The 20,295-nt window shown below is 50.0% G+C and overlaps 1 protein-coding gene across 2 annotated transcripts in view; it reads right to left on the bottom strand.

Annotated features, from left to right (window-relative positions):
• SDK1 (sidekick cell adhesion molecule 1) overlaps window positions 1-20,295 on the bottom strand; it is an 882,012-nt gene that overhangs the window by 158,092 nt on the left and 703,625 nt on the right. For both annotated transcript variants that reach the window (XM_078440087.2, XM_078440088.2), the window contains exon 17: window positions 18,344-18,525. In XM_078440087.2, the coding sequence (XP_078296213.2) occupies window positions 18,344-18,525 (182 nt within the window). The remainder of the gene's footprint in view (window positions 1-18,343; window positions 18,526-20,295) is intronic.

Below are 20,295 nucleotides of genomic sequence, written 5' to 3'. Positions count from 1 at the left end.
TGTCCTCAGAGGACATCTTGCGTCTTTGCAGTGCTTTGGGGACAACATGATCATTGCCCCGAGAGGCTCATGCTTTCCTGGTTTGGGCTGGTCACCCCAAGGTCAGCGTGTCTCTGGGGTCCACCGTGGTCTCAGCACCACGGGCCCCGGGGGCCCTGGGGTGACCCAAGGACGCGGCTCTGTCTTGCCCAGGCTCTCTCACCTGGAGTCACGCGAAGTCAGGAGGTAAGGATGGCTGGTGCCACACCCTTGCACGAAGCTCACGGAGCCGGACGCCCTTTCCACCCCAAAGTCACGGGACGGAGATTCTGGAGCCTCAGGTTCCTTCTTCTCACCCACCCTGGGCTCCATCCACAAACTCAGCAGTTCTCCTGGGCATCCATAGGCTCCCTGCCGGCCTAATTACTGTCGCCGGAAATGCCTCACACGTTCGTGGACAGTGGAATAAAAAATCCTCTCAAGTGAGAGAAAGAGCTACAGCCAGAAAATCTTTCTTGACACAGCTTCCAATAGAGGCTGAAAGACCTTCCGGGTGGAGGGTGGAGGGTGGAGGGCGGTGGCTGGGACCTGTCTGCAGGCTTCACAGGAGATCTGAGGGGAGCTGTGGCCTCCCACCACTCCCAATAAGGCCTCAGGGGCATTTTTCTCCCCAGATAATTAGCATGCGAAGTGTCTTTCTTTCCTGTCCCTAACTGCAGGCCTTGAAGAGGTTTGGTAAAGTGACAAGTGTGGTTTTCCACACTTCTTTTTCTTTTGTGGTTTTCCTTGCTTAAAAAAAAAATACATTTTCTCTAGATAATTCCCCCAGCACTGAACCCAGTATGTTCTCAGTCTTAAATTCAACACAGCTTCAAGCCGTTCAGCACTGTCTCGATTCTCACAGCCAAGGACGAGGATCTCTGTCGTGAGCACCCAGCACCCAAGGGCACCGAACGACTCCGGCATGTGAAACAAAAAACCACAGGAGTTTTAGAAACAGGAATTTATCCGCTACGGAAAAGTCTGTGGTGGGATAACGCAATGGCGGGGGGGGGGGGGGGGGGGGGGGGGGGGGAGGTATGGTTCTTGGAGTGGGCCAGCAGGAGGCGCTGCAGGGCCCGTCAGGCGCCTGGGATGGGCCACACCAGCGCCCAGGTTACTGCCATCTGTCAATTTTTCAGAGTGGCAAACTGCGGTCTGCAGCCACCGAAACACTTACAACTGTTGAATTACACTCGAAAACTATACCCATGTATGCATTGCACGTCGCTAAGTGAAAAAAGTCGGACTGAAGAGGCTACATACTGTGCGATTTCAACCACGTGACATTCTGGAAAAGGCAAAACCACAGAGGCAGTCAGGTCGGCGCTTGTCAGAGGGGAGGGAGGGATGTGAAGAAAGTGGAGCACAGAGGATTTTTAGGGCAAGGAAACCACTCTGTGTGAGGTTATAACGGACACGGGTCACTATACCGTCATCAAAACCCATAGAGTGTATGCACCGAGAGCGAACCCTAATGTGAACTCTGGGTTGTGGGCGACAGTGATTGTCAGTGAAGTTCACTGACTAACAAATGCACCACCCTGGGTTGATCTTAAAGAAATTTCCTTCTCCCTCCTTTCCTTCCCTTCTTCCTGGTTAGTCATGTAAATTCAGCAAGAGCGGATTCTTGATGGATTTCAAAATGAGTCTACTAATTTTAGAAATCGAAAAATGTTTTAAAATAATAAGCTATATAAATAAATCAACTCATTAAAGAAGACTACAGAGTTTTACTGCTCCCAGTAATTGACTTTTTGAAATATTTGGGATAGAATACATAGTTAATATTTATATGTCATGAATTTTTCGGATTTTTAGTTCTTTAATCAAATAGAAATGAATGTCAATACTGCCTATGCAGGCTTCTTCTTTTTTTTGATTTTTCAACTCAGTTCATTTGGAAACATTCCTAAGAATGCATGTAACAAAACTTTTATGAAAAGTTGATTTCTGAAGTCATTAAGACCTACAGTCCATTTTATGTACTTTATATTTAAGTATATAATATTTATTACAATTGTTCACATCTATATCATTAACACTATTTTATATTTACAGAGACATACTTCCCCAGCATAACGGACAACTTTCTGGTTAATGGGAGTCATTAGGTCCACCTACTCCAAAAGTAAAGGAACTTTCTACCTGAGGAATGTCATGGCAATGATCGGAAATTGAGATCTGTATGCTCGGAGAATCTTCTTCTTCAGCCGAAATTTAGTACGTGATGGGAAAGGAATGTGATGAAGTGACAATACCAGGCAGATTGCAGAAACCCCTTTCCCCAAAGCACTGATCTTACACAGAAAAGATCACAAGTGGGAAATTGCCTGTAGCTACACAATGGGAAGGAAGGGTATTTATGAGTTTGGTTGCAACCGTATCAGATCAAGTTCAAGAAGCTGGTTACATCGTCCCGCACTTGAGAGCGGAAGCCAACAATTCTCCTGCAACCCCAGAATCACTCTTCTTGCCAGACTGAGCGCAAACTGTCAGCAACGAGTCTGAGACCGATGATGCACGGGGGATAGGAAAGGTTCTGTTCTTGAATGGCACTGTGAGAAGCCGTGGATGATATGTCGGATGACCCAGAGAGAGACAAACTTCGTCCGGAACATTATTAAAGCAAAACGTCCTAAGTGACTCCTTCAAAAGAGATGGGTAGAACGTTACTTTGTTGTAAAAATACATACTCGAGTTAGATTGAGTGTCCCTGTTTGTGAAGAAGCATTCCCTGTATTAAGCGTTATGGGGGCTCAGAGGATACACCTAGAAGGAGGCGAGGAAGTGAGGACAGCTCACGAGAAGATGCTCTTCGAGATGGCAGCTAGTGAGGCCTCGGCTGATCTAAGCTGTTGTCCCAAACTGAGGCCAAGGGACTAGGCTTTCCCATGCCCAGAGCATCGAGCCATTAGCCACAGGCTGACCATGGGAGGGGGGTCCTCTTGAGTGAAGCAGTGGGCAGTTCCAGGAGGGTCACAACAGTGAGCCCTGAGCCCGCCGGGTGCCGGCACTGGTGACAGGCGTGTCCCCCACAGGAAGTGATCTGGGCGGGGGGCACCACAGTATACCGCACGCATAGCAGACATGCTAGGAAGGACGGAATGGTCACAGTTAAATGGATGCTAGGAATAAATGTGTATTTATATGTATCAAAGAACACATTTGTAAGCGATGTATACCAAAGGCAAAAGCAGGGTATAAAGATTTTACTGCAAAATTCAATCTGAAAAGCCTGAGATTCCAGAAATCCATTGTTTCATTCACAGAGAAATTCTCCTCTGTAAGTGGTGGCCTGTAGGCCTCCCCGAATGCCGCATTGAATGATGCTGTCAGAATGGTACATCTAATAAAATTCAAGCATGCTACAGTCCCACCTTTTTTTTGTCGTTGCCTTGTGAAAGAAAAAAAACGGCATCCCTTTTGACAGAAGCTTTCCTTTCGAGGGATTCAAGATAACGCTACACGTCAGGCGAGGTTTGAAATATCAGCACTCATCAATCTGTGACGGAAACTTTTCTGGTTTAATGACCTGGGCTAAGTTTGTCTCTGGGCCATCTGACATGCCGCCCATCTGTCTTGTGACAGCATTCCTCGAAAACGGGGACTTCCCTGTTTCCCGTTTCAATTCCAGGTGGAAGCCTATGGGCTTGTCCGAAAGAAGGGTCTTGCAAGAGTGTGTGAACTGAACAAAGCAGTTATGATCACTGTTATTCGTTTTACTGACTGGGCCTCCCTTTGAAGATTTGTTGAAGGATGAGTTATGGGCCCCAACAATGGCGTAGTTAACTGACACTTTTGAGCACCTGAGCAGACAGACACAGTGGAGACCTGCCGAGATCTGGCCGAAGTATCCTGACACGTATGGGTTCAAAGAAGAAACTCCGCGCGGTTACGGAGTTAAAAACTGTGCACTAGCGATATGGGATCGATTTTATAATTCTAAAGGAGTCAGCGTTTGAACTCTGAAGGAAAAATATTAAGACTGGCAACAACTTCTGTGTAGATCCATAGAAATGCCCATTATTTTGAAATACTTGATATGAAAAACATTTGCTCAGAATCCAATCCGTTCACCTCATCACAAAAAAATGTTCAACGTTATGTCTGTCAAAGAAATAAAAGGAAGAGCTCTTAGCCTAAAGAAATTATGCCCGTAAAGTGCAATTTAAAGAGGCTGAATTATCTGCATTCCGGTTAATGGCAAGGAAGAAGTTTCTCCTAACTGGGTGGAGAGAGTAATAAATTATCTTCAAACACGTGCGACCACCTACTTGTACAAATACTTCTGGTCAACGGTAACTTCCACGTGTTTGAAGAGGTTAAAAGTCTGCATGCAGTCAAAATGGAGCGCCATCCAAGGAGTACAACCAGATATTAAAAATGTTACTTTCACCCATCAAGGTCAAGTATCTCACTATACATCCTGAGATTTTTGATTGGCAAGGTTTATACAAATTCACCACATAATAGTTTCCTTTACATTCTCCAAAGGTGACCAGAAAGGCTTTAAAGAAATACTATTAGGAATCCATGGACTAAAATGCATTTGAAACCTTTCATTCACTTCACTGCAGTTTTATTATTATTAATTTTCATGATTTTCATATTTTCCCATGTTTAACTCATGGGAGTCTCGCCAGGTGGGCCTGAGTCTTTCTGACAAGTTCTTCCTGGATTTGATAGTTCGTTTTTTTTTTCTTTTTCTTTTCTTTTCTTTTTTTTCTTTTCTTTTCTTTCCTTCCTTTCTTTTTCTTTGCTTTTTGAGCTCTCAAGATCTCACAGGCTCACCTTATGGGCTACATGCTGGATAACTTACCTGGAAGCATCCATTTATTTATCCAAGAAAGCCCATTTATTTCTGTGGTTCCTAGGAAGCTCAGTGCGAGGGGGTTGGTTCCTATTTCTAGGCCTTTTAAAAAGTTCTTTTTTTTTTAAAGGTAAAACATCACACTACTATTTCAAACTCAAACTATTAATATAATAGTTTCAAACTATTACGGCTGCAGAATGGCTTCCGTGCCTGGTTTGTTCCCCCAGGACGCTGTTGATGGACGTTTCGGTAGGTCTGGTCCTTCCGGAACCTCTAGCGCTGAGGTGGACCGTCTCAGGTATGTGCTGCTCCATTTTTTTTTATCTGTCTCACTGGAGTAACTTTCTACAAAGCGGAGAGTGGACACTCTGCCAGTTAATGGCACTAGAAGTCCCACCCGTTTGGGGTAGAAGACGAAAAGGAATTCACAATAGTTTTAAACGAGACAGGTAATTTTCATTTTGAAATGTCTGATGCTTTCAGACATTATACAAAGACTTTTTTCAAAATCGTTTCATAGCGAGCTACCAAGGTAAGCCCCTCCCCCTCCCCAAATCCGTGCCCTGTGGCTCCGGGAGACGAGGACACTCACCACCTCACCGCCCTACAGCCACGGAAACCCAGATACCAGAAGCGTACCTCGTCGTCGGGTCCTCCGGCTTCTCCCGTGAGGTCCCCTGCGGCGGTAGGGTCCGGTCCAGATCCTGCGCTGCCTTTCCTAATCCTGTCTCTTCAGTCTTCAGCCTGGAGCTCAATTTCTCCTCGACTCCTGTGGCCTGGACATCTTGGGATATTTATTGCAGGCTCATCTGTCACGTCAGTTTGCGTTCGTCTGATGTTTCTTCTCGGTTAGGCTCCAGCTATGGATCTTAGGAAGGAGGAGCACAGCGGTGGTGCTCCGTTCTCCCGTCGAGTCCTCTCTGCACGATTGTGATCTGTGCCGTCGCCGGGGAGGTTCCCTGTAACCACGTGCTGCCAGGTTGGGCCTCAGCAGAGTTATCCTTTCCCCCTGTAATCCATACATGCTTTGGGAGGAGATACGGGGACCCTCCTCCCACTGGTCGCGGCATCCAGGGTCGGGTGCCGATCGACCTCTCCGTGTTTGTATCACGCTGCATTCTCAGTGAAGAAGTGTGCCCCTCTTTCAAGCCTTATCACAGAATATTGTCAAATGTTCACATTTTGACCAAAATGACAGGCGAGAAATGGTGTCTCTGTGTAGCTTCGCTCTGTGCTCCTCTCATTGGTAGAAGGGAGCATCTTCTCACGGGGCTAAGGGCATTTGCACTGCTGTTGATTCGATTTTCTTATTTCTTGACTTCTTTCTTTTGCATATCGGTCTATTACTTCTCTCTTTTAGAGGCTCTTGACAGAGCTTAATGTGCAGCTAATAACTTGTCTGGGAGATAATTTTGTCTGCTCTGTATCTTTCCCCCCTCTGCTTATTGTATTTTTTGGTATACAGAATATTTTAGCTATTTAAACATTTTATGTAGTCAAATTTATCATTTTTTTCCATTTATTGCTTCCAGATTGTGAATAATAGAGAACTCCCCCCCCCCCCCCCAATTCTAGGTCACAGGGGAATTCGCTGGTTTTTCTTTTCTGGTACTTCTGCGGGTTCCGTTTTTAATATGGACGTCTCTGGTCTGTTTGGAATGCACCCTTGAATTCGGTGTAGGGAGTGGACCCAGCTTTGTCTTTTCCCACAGAGGAATCCACTTATCTCAATACTACTTATCAAAAAGCTGGTCTCTTTTACTCTTGCAAGATGCCGCTTCTACTGGGTACTAAATTTCCACGTGCAACCGAGTCCATTTCCGGATTTCCTACTCCATTCCATTCACGCACCAACCCCACACCTGGGTAGGCACCTGAGGAGGTACTGAGCCACAGACACGTACTCCAGTAAGTACAGTCGACTCGGCATCACGGTTCTGTTCGATGACATTATGACAGCCGGACTTCTGTCAAAGAATCCTTCCTCTGTGAAGCGTCATAGAGGCAAAGGCCACATAAATGGCCCTACTGACGGTGCAGAGTTCTGCAGACAGAGGAGGAGAGGAAAGGGCCACCGAGGCCACATGGTTCACCCACAGCACGCAGATGGGTGGCCCCTCGGCCACCGTCGACACAGCTTCCAGCTCCACGTTCCCGCCATTCAGGTCACGCTAAACCCCTGCCGTGTGTGGCAGAGAGGCTCTCCCTCATGCTCAACTGAAACCTCTCCTTCCACGACTTCTGACCAGTGATGCCCATCTGCCTCCTGGGTAAAGTGCCCCCCTCACACACAGCTGTTAGACTATTTGAAAATCACAGGAATGTCCAGTCGGGCTTTACTACTATGGGCCAAGTGGACATCCTGTTCCTCTGTTTCCCATGCGGCAGGATTGAGGGAGCACTCACTGCCCACTCTATACCGGTCTCCTCCTCCGAGAAGCCTTGGTTTTCTCCCCACCCCTCACGTTGAGGCACCTGGAGCCGATCTCAGCGCTCCAAGTGCCCAAGTGGCATCCAGCCAGACAGGATTCCTTGGCACTGTGATCTGCCTTGATGGTCTGTACAGACGAAGATTATGGTCTCAGTCCTCCTCGGGTCTGCGCTCGTCTATCCCCTGAGACTTTCTATGGTGACTGTCGGCGAGTCCTGTCTCCCCATCTTGTTGTCACATGACTGGGGTGTGTGTGCGTAACTGAAGTATTTTCCCTTATACCTTTCGTGTCCCAACTTGATTTCTTTTATGTTCGGTTTGATTTCAACCATCAATCTAAGAAAGCAATTTATTTTTTACTTCTGATCTGGGGATAGAATACACGAATCATCCCCTCTGAGCCGTGACCCCTGCATATTTGATGAGCGTGCCATCTCTGTTCCCTCCAAGTCGCCAGTAGAAGTGCTGACCAAAAAAAGCCCAGAATGATGGATTTTGCATCTGGAGTTATCCTCCAAGTGGTGGTGTATCAGTCAAGTTACACTCTTTGGGTGAAGCCAAGCCCTGGGGACCCATCTAATTATTCTGTCATCCAATCTGTATTTCCCCATCTTAGCCACAAAGGTGCTTAGTGAGTGAATTAGAAAATGAACGAATGAGTGGGAATCAAGCTACAGAATGACTATACTATTTGGATCTGTCAACTCAGTAACCCTCCTCCGAAAGGAAATGAGGTTGGTGGGATGTGGTTCATTCTGAATGACCAAAGGGGACTCCTAGTGACTGCTTCCTGACAATTATAGACTCAGGTCTCTCGATTCCTCTTTGAAGTGGAACCTAAAGTCCTGTCCTCTAGCGAGTGTTTTTATAGCTTCGTGTACACATCTCCTCTCTATCCTTAATTTCTCAACAGAATTTCTGTTGAATGTGTTCTTCCTATCCTTTCTGACATGAAACTCATCCCTTGTCACAGTCTATTGTTCGAACACAAATCCCATTAACCTTGACAGGGAACAGATCAAGCCACAGGAAAAAGGTTACTAAAGCATGATCAGGCTGCTTGACTTGACTGAAGCGTAGCCTCACCTTCTTCGAAAATGCCGAAGGCACAAGTGTGGAGGAGAGGCTCTTCTAGATTCTGGTCTCCTCCAAGGACCCGTGCATTATTCTCGGTGGCTGGTCGTGGTCCACACAGCTCACTCACCCTAATTTGCCACTGACCACTGCCTGTATCTTCCTTTCTTTTCCGAGTCATGACCTTTATCTTAAGGAAGACTTCAGCCTCCTACCCAACCATCAGAGTTTCTAAACCACAGCTGAGATTTCTTGTGAGACATACCGTGTTCCTACGTTCCCCACAGGGCGTGCCCTCGTTCATGGGAAGAACCACTTTTTTCCAGCTGATGGTACTGACCCTCCCCGGGCACGATCCCCCTTTCTTTGAAAATGCCAGAGACATAAATATGGAGAGACTCACAGCGTTCATGGTTTCGGCCCTCTGCTACCTACCAACCTCTAGAGAAGTGAGTCTCAGATCAGAGTCACCAGAATCATCTGGGGGCTTCTTGAAACACAGAGGGCAGGCTCCGCCCCCAGACTTTCTGATCCAGTGGGTCTACGTGGCCTGAGGATTGCATTTCTAACAAGTGGCACAGGGACCCGACTGAGAACCACTGCTCTGCAGTTTCTTTTCTGCCATTTTCTCTTTCCTTCCTTCCCCCCATCCTCCCCGTGACGATCACCTTTCATTTCATTTGGAGCCGGTTAATTGGTTGGCAGAAGACCCCACTCCTGTCCTCACGAGCCTCTTTGCCACCTTTCCTGCCAGGAACGTGTACTGTTATTTCCAGCCCAGAGAACCTGAGATTATGCCGGGCCAGCAATTTTCCCAAACTATTCTCTGCAGCTGAAAGGGTATGTTTCATTCAAGTATTCAAGCAATATTATGCAAATTACGCAAGCTGATGTGCAACACCCTTGAGTAAATCCCAGCCTAGCGTTACAATTCATCTTGGCTTCTGTCTACACAAATGGCAGAATCGGTTTAAACTAACGGTCATTCTAAACAAAACTCCGCTGACCGTAGAGCTATCTGATGTTTTGGAGACGCACAACATGTCAGGTCAAAGGAAGACGGTGACACCGGGAAGTACCAGCTCAGAGATTCACGGCGCCTCGTGGGACAGGGGACACGGGCGTCCAGGCTTCTGTGGTAGGAAAATGACTGACTTCTGCACCCTGCTTATTAGCCCCATCAGACTGACGTAAACCCAAGCGAAGAGTGCCAAGCATCCCAGTGACAATGCTGAAAAATTAGCTGAACTTAGCACGGAATGAAATCACCGTGCTTTGCCCAACACAATTTTTATCTATTAAGGTAGCACCACCTTATCTGTTAGAGATAAACTGTGAAACACAGCGTGTTACTGCAATAACGGCTCATCCTTCAATGCCCTCAAGCGCGCCGTCAGTTTTCCCGGTCGGTGAGCACCTGGCGTGAGGCCACGCGGGGCCTACCTTGCCCGGGAAGGAGTCTCCTCGCTTTGGATCCGCTGGCCGGGGCAGGAGCTCCCGGCAGCGCCTCTGCGCCGTGCGAGGGCGCACGGGTCTTCCGTCTTCACCACAACTGCGCACTCCCTTTTTCATTATCCTTGGAGGAGATGACATCAAATCCTAAGGGCTGCGGCGTCTAGAGCCAGAACTTGGTGGGGATTCGTGGCCATTGACTCCTCCGGGCAATTCCCCAGAATTAAATGCACATGCCTCTCAAAGAGGGGAGCCGCAAGCTCGTCATGTGGAAGAATTATTGGCTACGCGGTGCTGCACGGATGTCTCTATTGCAATCTTTGTGGCGGGTGCGACGGTTAATTCCAGATCGTTACAGGCCGCGGACAAGTTCTTGGGTTGTTATGGTTCTTGCCGTTTTGAGACACTGGAATGTTCTCACTGCATTAAACATTTCTAATGCGTTATTAGGGGGACAGATCTTGGATAAATAAGCTCAGGTCTCTTTTAATGACCTGAATAAAAAATAGTATTTTAATACTTTAGAAGTTGTGTGTGTCCCTTTCTGAACTTATTTTCCCCCTTATTTATTTCGGGAACAGCTTTAGGCTGGGGAGGCACAGCGTGTGAGGTCGAGCAGGCAGGCACTGGGCTTTCCTTCGAGCTCCTGAGACCAGAAGAGGCAGGAGGGGAGGGAAGGCATCACACTGGATACGGAGAGTAAATTGAGACAGCACCGGAAACTAACATAGAGACAATCAGCGTCTGTCTTTAATCGGACATACACTTATGCCTTGTTTATTTACATACCAGGCATTGTGCTTGGATTTGGAGATACAGACACAGACCCCACCCTCAAAGAGCCCCCAGGCTTGTAGGGAACACCAGTCTGTACATGACCAAACAATATGCTGGTCACGGCAATTTAAGACTGGTTCGATTTTTCCCTGTGTCTTCCTGTGGCAACTGAAGGCCAAGTCTTACCCTGGGAAGCCCTCCTCCCTCACGAGGTCATCTGCGCAGATCCAGGGGCTGGAACCCTCCTACAACCCCTGGATCGTAGCTCTGCGCCCAGGCCCGTTGCCTGCCGTGCCCCCACTCAATCCCTGTTTGGTCTTTCATCGTTGGCTGCGGTGGCTGTGGTGGTCTCTCCCTTGGGGACCCTGGTGCGTCCTACAGGCCAGTGGAGGAGCCTCTTCTGAAAGGGACACGGGTTCAGCTCAACCAAATGCCCTGTGTTGCTCGAATTCAGTGGTTTTCAAACTGCAGGTCTCCCAACGCACTAGCAGACCAGGAAATCAATTTAGTGGCCGTGGCCAGCATTTATTAGAGAACCCGAGAGTGAAACGGAATGAAACAGGATGGCAAATATCAAAGAACACCACACAGTGTAGGGGGGACTATTGTCGCACGAGCCTTTTGTTTCAGCTGTGTGTGTGTGAGTGTGTGTGTGTGTGTGTCTGTTCATGTGTGTATCTGCGTGTGTGTCTGTGTGTGTGCATGTGTCCTGGGTTTCAGTGTGAAAGACATTTCCTCTTGTGGACTACACACCCACCTGCCACTCACCCACGAGTGACGTGAGATCTTGCTTCTTTTCTGTATTCAAGCTGCACCGGAAATCTGGAAGTAATTTCTGTCCATGGGTGATACGTGCAGAATGAAAAAAGGAGCGCTAGGTTTTCCCCAGCATTTCCCAGCCACGTGACTTGGGGAAAGTGCGTTACCTCTTGGAGCTCCCGTTTTCCTCTGTGGAAGAAAAACAGACACCTATCTCTCACAGCTGTCCGGGGGGGCAGGGTGGGCGGGGGGCGATGACCAAGGTGAGGCACGGAGCACAGGTGCGCAGGATAAGACAACAAAAACTGGTCGGGGGCGGCTTCCTCCAAAATGCTAGCTTCCTCTTCTTTTCTTTCCGGAAAATTCTAAAAGCCTGAATTAAGCCCAATCCTGATGGAACATCCCACATCATTTTGTTCAGTTCTTAGTGTTTTAGGTGACTCTGGGAGAATCTGGAACATTATCCTATTCTGTAGGCACAGCCTGCGGTCTAGAAAGTCTTAAGGATTGAGAAACAAATCTTTCGTGCAATGTCATTTATGCCACATTGAGAATTTCCCAAGAGGAGATACGAATGGAGCTTGCAAACAGAGTGTTCATTTATAATCCTCACTTTAGAAAACCCTTCAAAGCCCAAGTGAACATTTAGAGGCTTTTACTAATGTTTTAGAAATGTGGATAACCAAATGTTTTTTCCATTTCTCTTTAAGTATGAAATATTTCCCTTTCATTAGAAGGTAATGTTCCAAAACCAGAATAAATCATTATAGCGCAAAAATACCTGTTCAAGGAAGAAAAATGATAAAGAAATAAAACCAGAAAAAAATTAAAACCTGGGTGTGTTCGAAATGATGATGTATAGTATCATTTGTCTTTGGACCCTTTATGGAAAAGCCAGCATCTGCATTTTTATGAACACAGTGAAGAAACGGACAGAAGTTCGCGGGTCTAGGCTGGCGTATTTTGGGACCCAGCCAGCATCTCTCATGCTCCGGCAGCGCGTAGGATTCCACGCTCAGGGTCACCTGAGGACTTCATGGTCACACAGTATCTTCACGGGGCTCTCGCGGGTAGTTGCAACATTTTTAACAAAACCTGAATCTGGGAACCAAACATCGTGTGAGCCTTGAATTTGGAACACTCACTGCTTCAAGTGACAACAGTACTTTCCCTCTCCTACTGAATGATGGGAAGGTTGCTGAAGTTGACATTGGCAGTAAGAACAATGCTGGTAATTACACTGGGCATTTAGTTTTGCAGAACTTATATGCTTAAGGCTTCTTCCACTTGCAACCGAGAACATTGATTTCTGGAGCATTTTGAAAGAAATTCCCGAGTCAATTTAAGTTTGCTTCCACTTCATTTTGGGTAATCACACTGGAAATTTGACGAGCGGGTTCCGTGTTTGCTGGATTTTTGGTCGCAGCTACTGGGACAGGAGGGACCTTTCCTCTCACCCCTTGGAAAGTTCATGTGACTGTGACTGTATCAGAATTTTGCTGCCCGATTGGTAAGTTAATAGGTCGCATTTTAAAATGCCTGGAGCAGAAAAGGTCACGGAGGCACCTAATAAAATCTATTCAATGGGATTGGCGGACAGTGGATGGGGTGGGGGTATGAAGAGCAGGGGAAGTGAGAAAGTTTATACTAAATAATCCCTGTGTGTCCAAGGTGTTAGCCCATGCTGAGAATAGAGAGAACCAAGGTAGACCCCAGACGTTTTTAGCAGATCTCAATAATAAACGGGATTGAAAAGAAAAAGGGGGCATGTGACAGGGGAAAGGTGGGTTCAAATTTCTTCAAGGATCCATACCACATTGTGCTGAACTCAAGGCACAGATGACTTATTTTCCTTCGAGAGCTTCCATAAAGAAAAGAGACTCGAGACCAAAGACGTGTGCCCAGCAGCACGCGGGTGTCTGCCCCCGAGGCAAGCGCTGGCCGATCTTTTCGGGTCAAGGGCTGCCTGTGCGCCCTTGACTCTGCTCCCTGGGGCCGAGGCTGCGACATTTGGGAGTTCTCTTTGAGAATGACTGTGCACCGTGTCACATGCAGCCTCACGTCGGCGAGCCGCACCAGCTCTCCCTGGCGTTCTGATGCCTTCTCAAGAGGAGCGAAATCCAAAGAGCTTATTAAAGTCGGGACAAATTACATCTCATTTCCCCTGATGGGTCAGGCTTGCCGCTTGGCTGAGGGGAGGAGGAAGAACCAGGCAGGCTGGCCGGAAGCCTTATTCTTCCCGAGGCGGGGCGTTTCCAACTGTTCCCATGGCGTCCTGACGGACTCCAGAGTTATGTGCGTATACGTTCCAATAACTTTCCAAATTAGGCTGACAAATAATTAATTTTATGAGTTATTCTCTTCCCCTCTAATATGCAGACATTTAAATTATTCTCTTTGCAGCTTCAAGGGCCAATTCAGGCCTGCAGGCTTTCTCTACACGCGGCACCAGCAGCCGGGGGCACCCCAAGCCCCAAGCTCACCGACGGGGGCTCCCAGGGGCAGCAAGCATGCTCAGCTGGTGCCCAAACAGACCACGAGCTGAGGGTCTGAGGCCAAGGGCCCGGGGAGCTGTGGAGCCGCTTGCTGCTAATTCTTTAGTAGGGGGTTCCCAAGGATCGTGGGGCTCTCTGCATGCGGCTGGCTGTGAGACAGACGGTCGTACAATTTTATATCTAGAACTTGCATATCCTCTGGGTTTGACTCCGCAGCAGGAGTCATTGCAAAGAGCGAGGCAGAAACCGCCAGCTACCCTCTACTATCTGTCCCCCCTTCCTTTCTTAGCAACAGAAAGAAATGTATCTGGCGGAAAGAGCACCTTTCCGGGCTTCTGGCATGGAGATATTCCGTGAATTGTAAGCATGAATCAGCAGTAGGTAGGACTTCTAAGAAAGTTCGTCAAAGGCAAACATACTTGCATATGTGGCCACAAGGTGTACCCCTGTGCCTTCCTCATAGAATGTGGACGCGACCGCTGGCATCCCAGCAGCTAATGTGCAACCATGAGGCAAATGCTAAAGATGGCAAAGTGAAAAGAAGGAGCCTGACCGTCTGGTGACCATGGAGCTGCCGCTAAGACCCTGTGCAGCTGAATGCCCACTCTTGGGGAGAGAAAGATAAAAACCCACCTCTATTCTGTTTTAAGCTGTTATTTTGGGTCTGTTTCTAGCAGTTGGATTCCATTTCCAACCACTACAGACAGCTGAACCCCAACGCCTCTGATATGGCCCTACCACGTAGATCCCAGTAAAGTCGCTCTTTATGTCGATGGCATCTTCCTCTGTCTCGACAGCAATCCGAAGCATGCTCGCAACACGGGTCTTGTGGATAAATGGGGGTGAGCACACATCAGTGACGCTTTCTTCTGCAGCTCACTCTTATTTCACAAATGTTAATCTCTCCTCGCAGCCTCGGCCGCAAGTCCCAGGTTTGACTCTGTGTTGGGTGTGTTCCCTACTCCTGCTCCATATGCCACAGCCCATCACTGAGCACACAGCAGGCACACGCATCAGTGCCATGGCCCGTCACACAACACTGAGCACACAGTAGGCGCACAGATCGTTCTTGAGATTTTACTATCAGCAGAGAGGTTGCGCCCGTTTCTTTCTGAACGACTGCGGCTGCAGAAACATGCAGATACAGTAGGTTCCAGACACTGGGCGTTGCCACAGAAGGAGGAACAAGAACAACCTGAGCATCCAGGATACTGGCTAAGAGCTCAGGGCTCTCAAGGCCTTTCTCTCACAAGGAGTCAGGGCAGATGAGCTTGAGGCTCAGAAAGGTTGATGTGCTTCTGGAAGGCAGGTAAGTAGTAAATGTGGAGTTAGGCCCTGATGGACTAGAAGAAGGGGCCGTTTCTGGGGGTCAGCAGACAGACAGATGTGTGGGAGGACAGCTCACAACCCTAAATTATTCACGGCCCCTCACTGTGGCCATTTTCCTTTCTGATGCGGCCCCTCCCAATCAGATCACTTTCTCTCTGGTTTATTCTGCCCCCACTCCAGACCAGCTTCCCCGCCCCCACTCCCCGTTTCTTTCCAACTGCAAGTCTAAACGCTCTCTTACTTGTCTCCTGTCTCGGTGGGAACATTGGTTCCGGGACAGAGTTTACTGGTTCCCTTTTGTTCGGCTGGGGGCAGCCGACCAGGACGCTCCCGACGACGGGGGCCGGACGGGCGCAGTGTGAGTGCACACGCTGTAAGGCCGCTGCCTCCCCTGCTCGTGCCCTCTCCTGATACCTGACGAGTGCCACGGCCAAGCCCAAGGGACAGTTATGCCAACACTGTGGTCAGCAAGGGCTCCACCCTGATTTGTCCTGGGGCTGAGGCTTGCCCCTCACAGGAGGGTCAGGCTCAGAGGCTGTCGAATGCCTGAGCTCTGTCCAGGGCCCAAGGGACAGACGTAGGGTTAGGAGGCGGGGAGGGTCTGGAAACAGAAGCATAGGGTCCTTTCCCCAGGGCGTTAGTCACGTGAAGCACACAGGAAGAGTCGGGACCACACGTAGGGAGAGGGCTGCACGCCCTGAGGGAGGACAAGGGCGCCGTGCTGCCTGCGACCATGCCGAGGTGAGGAGGGCACAACATCAAAGCAAAAACGCCCACAGAGAGGGGAGGTGTGAGTCACGACCATGTCCCCTGGGTGCCCTGTGACCTGCAGGGGCCCCGGGCTCCAACGCCAGCCATCCAACGCCCAGACCAAGAGAAGAGGACCCAGCTGCCAAGCCAAGGTACGGACGGGAAACCTGCACGCGGCATATTCAGGAACTTGGGCTCGGCAAGAGTGAAGAAAAAGACGGACACTGGGAACCACTCTTGCACAGAGAGCTAATGGGAGTCCCGCTCGCACCAGGACGAGGAAAGCAACTCCTTCCAGGGAGCTGAAGCAGCCTTAGTCAGCTTCTCCTTCCGGACGATCACCGCATCCAGAGGTGGGAGCCTGCCACGCCGGCCCCGCGCCCCGGCACTTCAGACCAGCTACATCGGGGCCGGCCAGCGTTCAGCTTGCTTACGCGCCAGTGGTTACATCGGACCTGCCCTGTTCTGTCCTATCCCCGCCAGCGAGCCGAGGAAGCAGCTGGGCCCCCCGCCGTTCACACTCCAGCGACCCAGGGACAGGTGCATCGCGTGAGCGTCCTCTGCCCCGAGGTCTCGAGGCACACGGAGGGAACAGAGGCAAAGTATTGTGAAAACTATGCAGCACCACCAGAAAGCGCCAGCCACGCCCTCCTCGTGGCCTGCGTCACAGCAACAGGGAACTAGTCGGTTCACAGCCAGACCACGTGCCCTTCCGTCTGGAGTTGCTGAGGCCGCGGGGGGCCCCCAGCTCGCCCGCACAGCCGCTGAGGGGTTCGTCTTCCTAATACAGCATTTTGCTCATGTTGCTCCTGGCCCTCAACCTTTAATGGCTCCCAAGTACGAGCCAAACTCTAGGGCCGAAGCTCTCCTCAGCTAGGTGGGGATCTGCCCCTCCATGCCCCGCACGGGACCCGAACACACCAGTAAGAAAATGAAGCAGTCCTAGTTAACAGTAATAGGCGATTCTTAATAGCAAATTCATTATTTTAAGTATTTCCAAATCTACTGTCATTAGGTAGGCGAATTAAAGCAAACATTAATTGTCCAGGTACTTAGCCGTCTCCATTTTCCGGTGAGTAATCGAGACTCACGTGTGGACGAGGAGGTCCTTCCCGGCTGTCTTGCATGTTAAGTATTTCCGCCAGGCACATATCTCACCATGGAGACAGAACTGACTTAATTTATAAAGGAGGCTTTATGGACTTATGGACGACGACAGACAGCCGATCGATCAGGGGTGATGATAACGGTAACGGTATGCAATATCAAGGAACATGAGGTCTCAGGCATGATTTGGGGAGAGAAGTGGGCAGTTAGAAATATCATCATTTCAAAAAGGTCAAGGCCTGGTGGCAGTAAAAATGCCTAAGCAAATAAACCCACACCTGTGAGTCGGGAGAGGCTAAAAGTGCCTCTTCCCGAATGGGAAGAGCTGTCGATTTTCTGGGGAAACCGTTTTCCCCGGGCAGGGACTGGGGTGCCAAGACAGGGTCCATTTTGTCCTGCTGGGAGCACTGACAGTGGACGGTGCTTCCAAACGCCAGCGCTCCCTGGGGCTGAGACCCGGGTCCTCTAGAAAACAGTGGGGGGCTCAGCCATAAAACGAGGGGGTTGGGTCGCAGCATATGAAGGCAAGACCCCACTGGCTTTACGACATCCTGACTGGCCGTTTTCGGAAGGGTGCTGTGGGGAGGAGTTTTTACCCACCTAGTAAGTTATTTGGCTTGTATAACAGAAAAAGAACCCCCCCCCCCCAAAAAAAAGGCACACCGAGTTGCAAATTCCATTACCAATAATCATAGTGCATTACTAAACACAAAATTCTAAATAATCGTTCTCTTTGGAAAACGCTCACGGTATCACATGGGACTCCACGGCCAGCTTTACCATGTAATATACCATTACTCCATTTAGAAAAAGGCAATTCCACAGATCTTTCTGAGAGTAAGTGGGCTAACTAAAGGATGTGTGTGGATACTCCCTGGCCTAAGTGCCCAGAAGAAAGCATCTGGAACGTTCTCTGTGTCCCTTCTACAGTATTGCGATAGTTGAGGAATAGAGAGACTCAATTACAGGTGATGAATTCCCTTCTACTTGCCCCCTGGAGGACCAGGTCCTTCATCTTTATTTCTAATTTTTTTTTTTTTACATGTATTTATTTTTGATAGAGACAGAGCGCAAGCGGGGGAGGGGCAGAGAGAGAGGGGGACACAGAATCCGAAGCAGGCTCCAGGCTCCGAGCCGTCGGCACAGAGCCCGACGCGGGGCTCGAACCCACGAACCGCGAGATCGTGACCCGAGCCGAACCCCCTCATTTTATGGCTCAACCGACTGAGCCGCCCAGGCGCCCCTTTCATCTTTTCTTCTAACGTGCTCTCGTCAAACTCGACGCGCCCTGCTCCCCGACAGAGACCGTGCAACCTCGCGGAAAAGCAAGCTTACCTCCTTGTAGGGTGTACTCGGTCACGGCCCTGCTGAAGACTCCCAGGCCCGCCCCGTTGTAGGCTGCCACCTGGATTTCATACTGGGTCCAGATGATCAGCTCTGTCACCAGGCAGTAGTTGACCTCCGGGCTGGTGATGTTCTGCTGCTGGTGCTCCCCGGGCAGGCCGGCCAGGCGGTACCTGCATCGCAATGTGGAGAGACGGCTGGAACCAGGATGCGGGGGTACCCGCACGGATTCCACGCAGTTGGAGGGAAGCGGAGTCCGTGAACAAGAGTGAAGCCAGAGGTCGGCCCCGGACAACAGCGCTTCCTAAGCCAACCCCTCAGACGCGGTGTCACTGAATCTCACAGCGATTATGAGCTCTGGGCAAAATGGAACCGACTGTGCTACTGTGGAATGCGACTGTGTTACGGTTAAAGAAAAATTATAGCTTTTTAGTGTAAGTCGCCTGGGGGGCGCGGTGACTTAGCACCAGAAATTCCAGGCACGGCTCCCGTGTCGGGTGTTGCCGTAAATAACGATTGTGGAGGGACAGCTTTCCTCCCGTGGTCCTGAAACGTGGGGAAAAACAGAGAGGCGGGAGGCCCGCTGCCTTTTCCGTCTAGGGATTCTAGATTTGTTCGCGCAGCCCCAGAACCAGAACGAGTGGCTTTCGGTGGTGTTCCCACTTCTAAAATACTGGTCGCATGCTGAGGTGGATGGGCTGGGCTGTTTGTTAGGGGGCCTTCGTGGACGAAACGGGAGCAGGGTTCCGTGTACGGCTCCCGACGGTGGCGGGGCTGGCTGCGGTCGCCAGGCTGCAGCAGACACAAAGCGGAATTCTCGTGGCGTGCACCTGACCCTAATACGGTGCTCTACGCCGATTTCACCCGTGCTCGAGAAGGAACTGTGTGGAACAAGAGGAATACTTTCCACGCTGTATCTGTGTTCAAAAGTCACATGCACGACTCGGGACTTAGAAAACGTATAAATTAGGCAATTGCCACGTGTGCTACCGAAGGGCTTTTGTGGCATTATTCGGGGTAGTGAATGCTTTTCACAACTCGGGTTTTTAGAAGTGCACTGGTTCCCCAGGGTGGAGCGCGGGGGCGGGTGGCGGGAGACAGTGCCTTGGCCGCCACACAGCTCCCGAGGCCTCCAGATCCTGTCCGAGCAGCGGCTCTTGGCTCGGGAAGATGTGGCTCTGTCTGACGAGAGGGAGGGGGTGAGGGCCGAGGGGACACAGGGCAAGAGGACTCTTGAAGGCAGGTTGGGGCCACGGGCAGAGCGCCTGGGCACAGAGGGGAAGGCCCAGCAAGGCTACTGCCGTCGGTGGGGAAGGGGAGAAGAAACCCAGAATTGAGGCCCTTCAAGGGAAAACAGAGCTCTCCAAAGAGGATGAAAGCACAGTAGGAAGCACAGAGACTGCAACATGAGGTCCTTCGAGAAAAGCAGGACTTCCCGAGGGCAGCCTTTCAGCCACAGACCGTGTGTGCAGGTGAGACCCGTGCGGTGGGAAAAATACGAGATCAAGAACAGGCAGAACTGGAATAGTGAGAAGGTCCCAGGCCACCTCCTGCCTTCGCCTGAAAGGAGGTGCGGCTCGCCTGGCGGGAGGCGTGGGGGACGGACGGTGATCCCGTGACGGGCAAAAACAGGGGCCAGCGCCCCACACCACATTTCTGCTTTCCTGTTCCATCCACTTCTGACACCGACTGACTTGATATTCCTTTACTGAACTACCTGCGTCCCAGCGGGGGTTAAGTTCATTTATGTAACATCACGGCCTTCAAGGCAGCGGCCCATGGGGACGCAGGCGTGGCACGGGACAACCCGCAAGCCAGGTACTCCCACTCAAATTCCCCATCTACAAAATAAACAGCACCGAGACGGTGAGAGAGCCGTTTGGAAGAAGGCAAGGATTGGCCCCACGGCAGCACCAGGGCGCCCTGGCGTGTGAATGGCGCCC

Source organism: Panthera onca, chromosome E3 (genome assembly GCF_046562875.1).
Source record: "Panthera onca isolate mPanOnc1 chromosome E3, mPanOnc1 haplotype 2, whole genome shotgun sequence".
NCBI lineage: Eukaryota > Metazoa > Chordata > Mammalia > Carnivora > Felidae > Panthera > Panthera onca.
The sequence above is the reverse complement of the archived record's forward strand: the minus strand, read 5'-3'. Positions and strand labels throughout refer to the sequence as shown.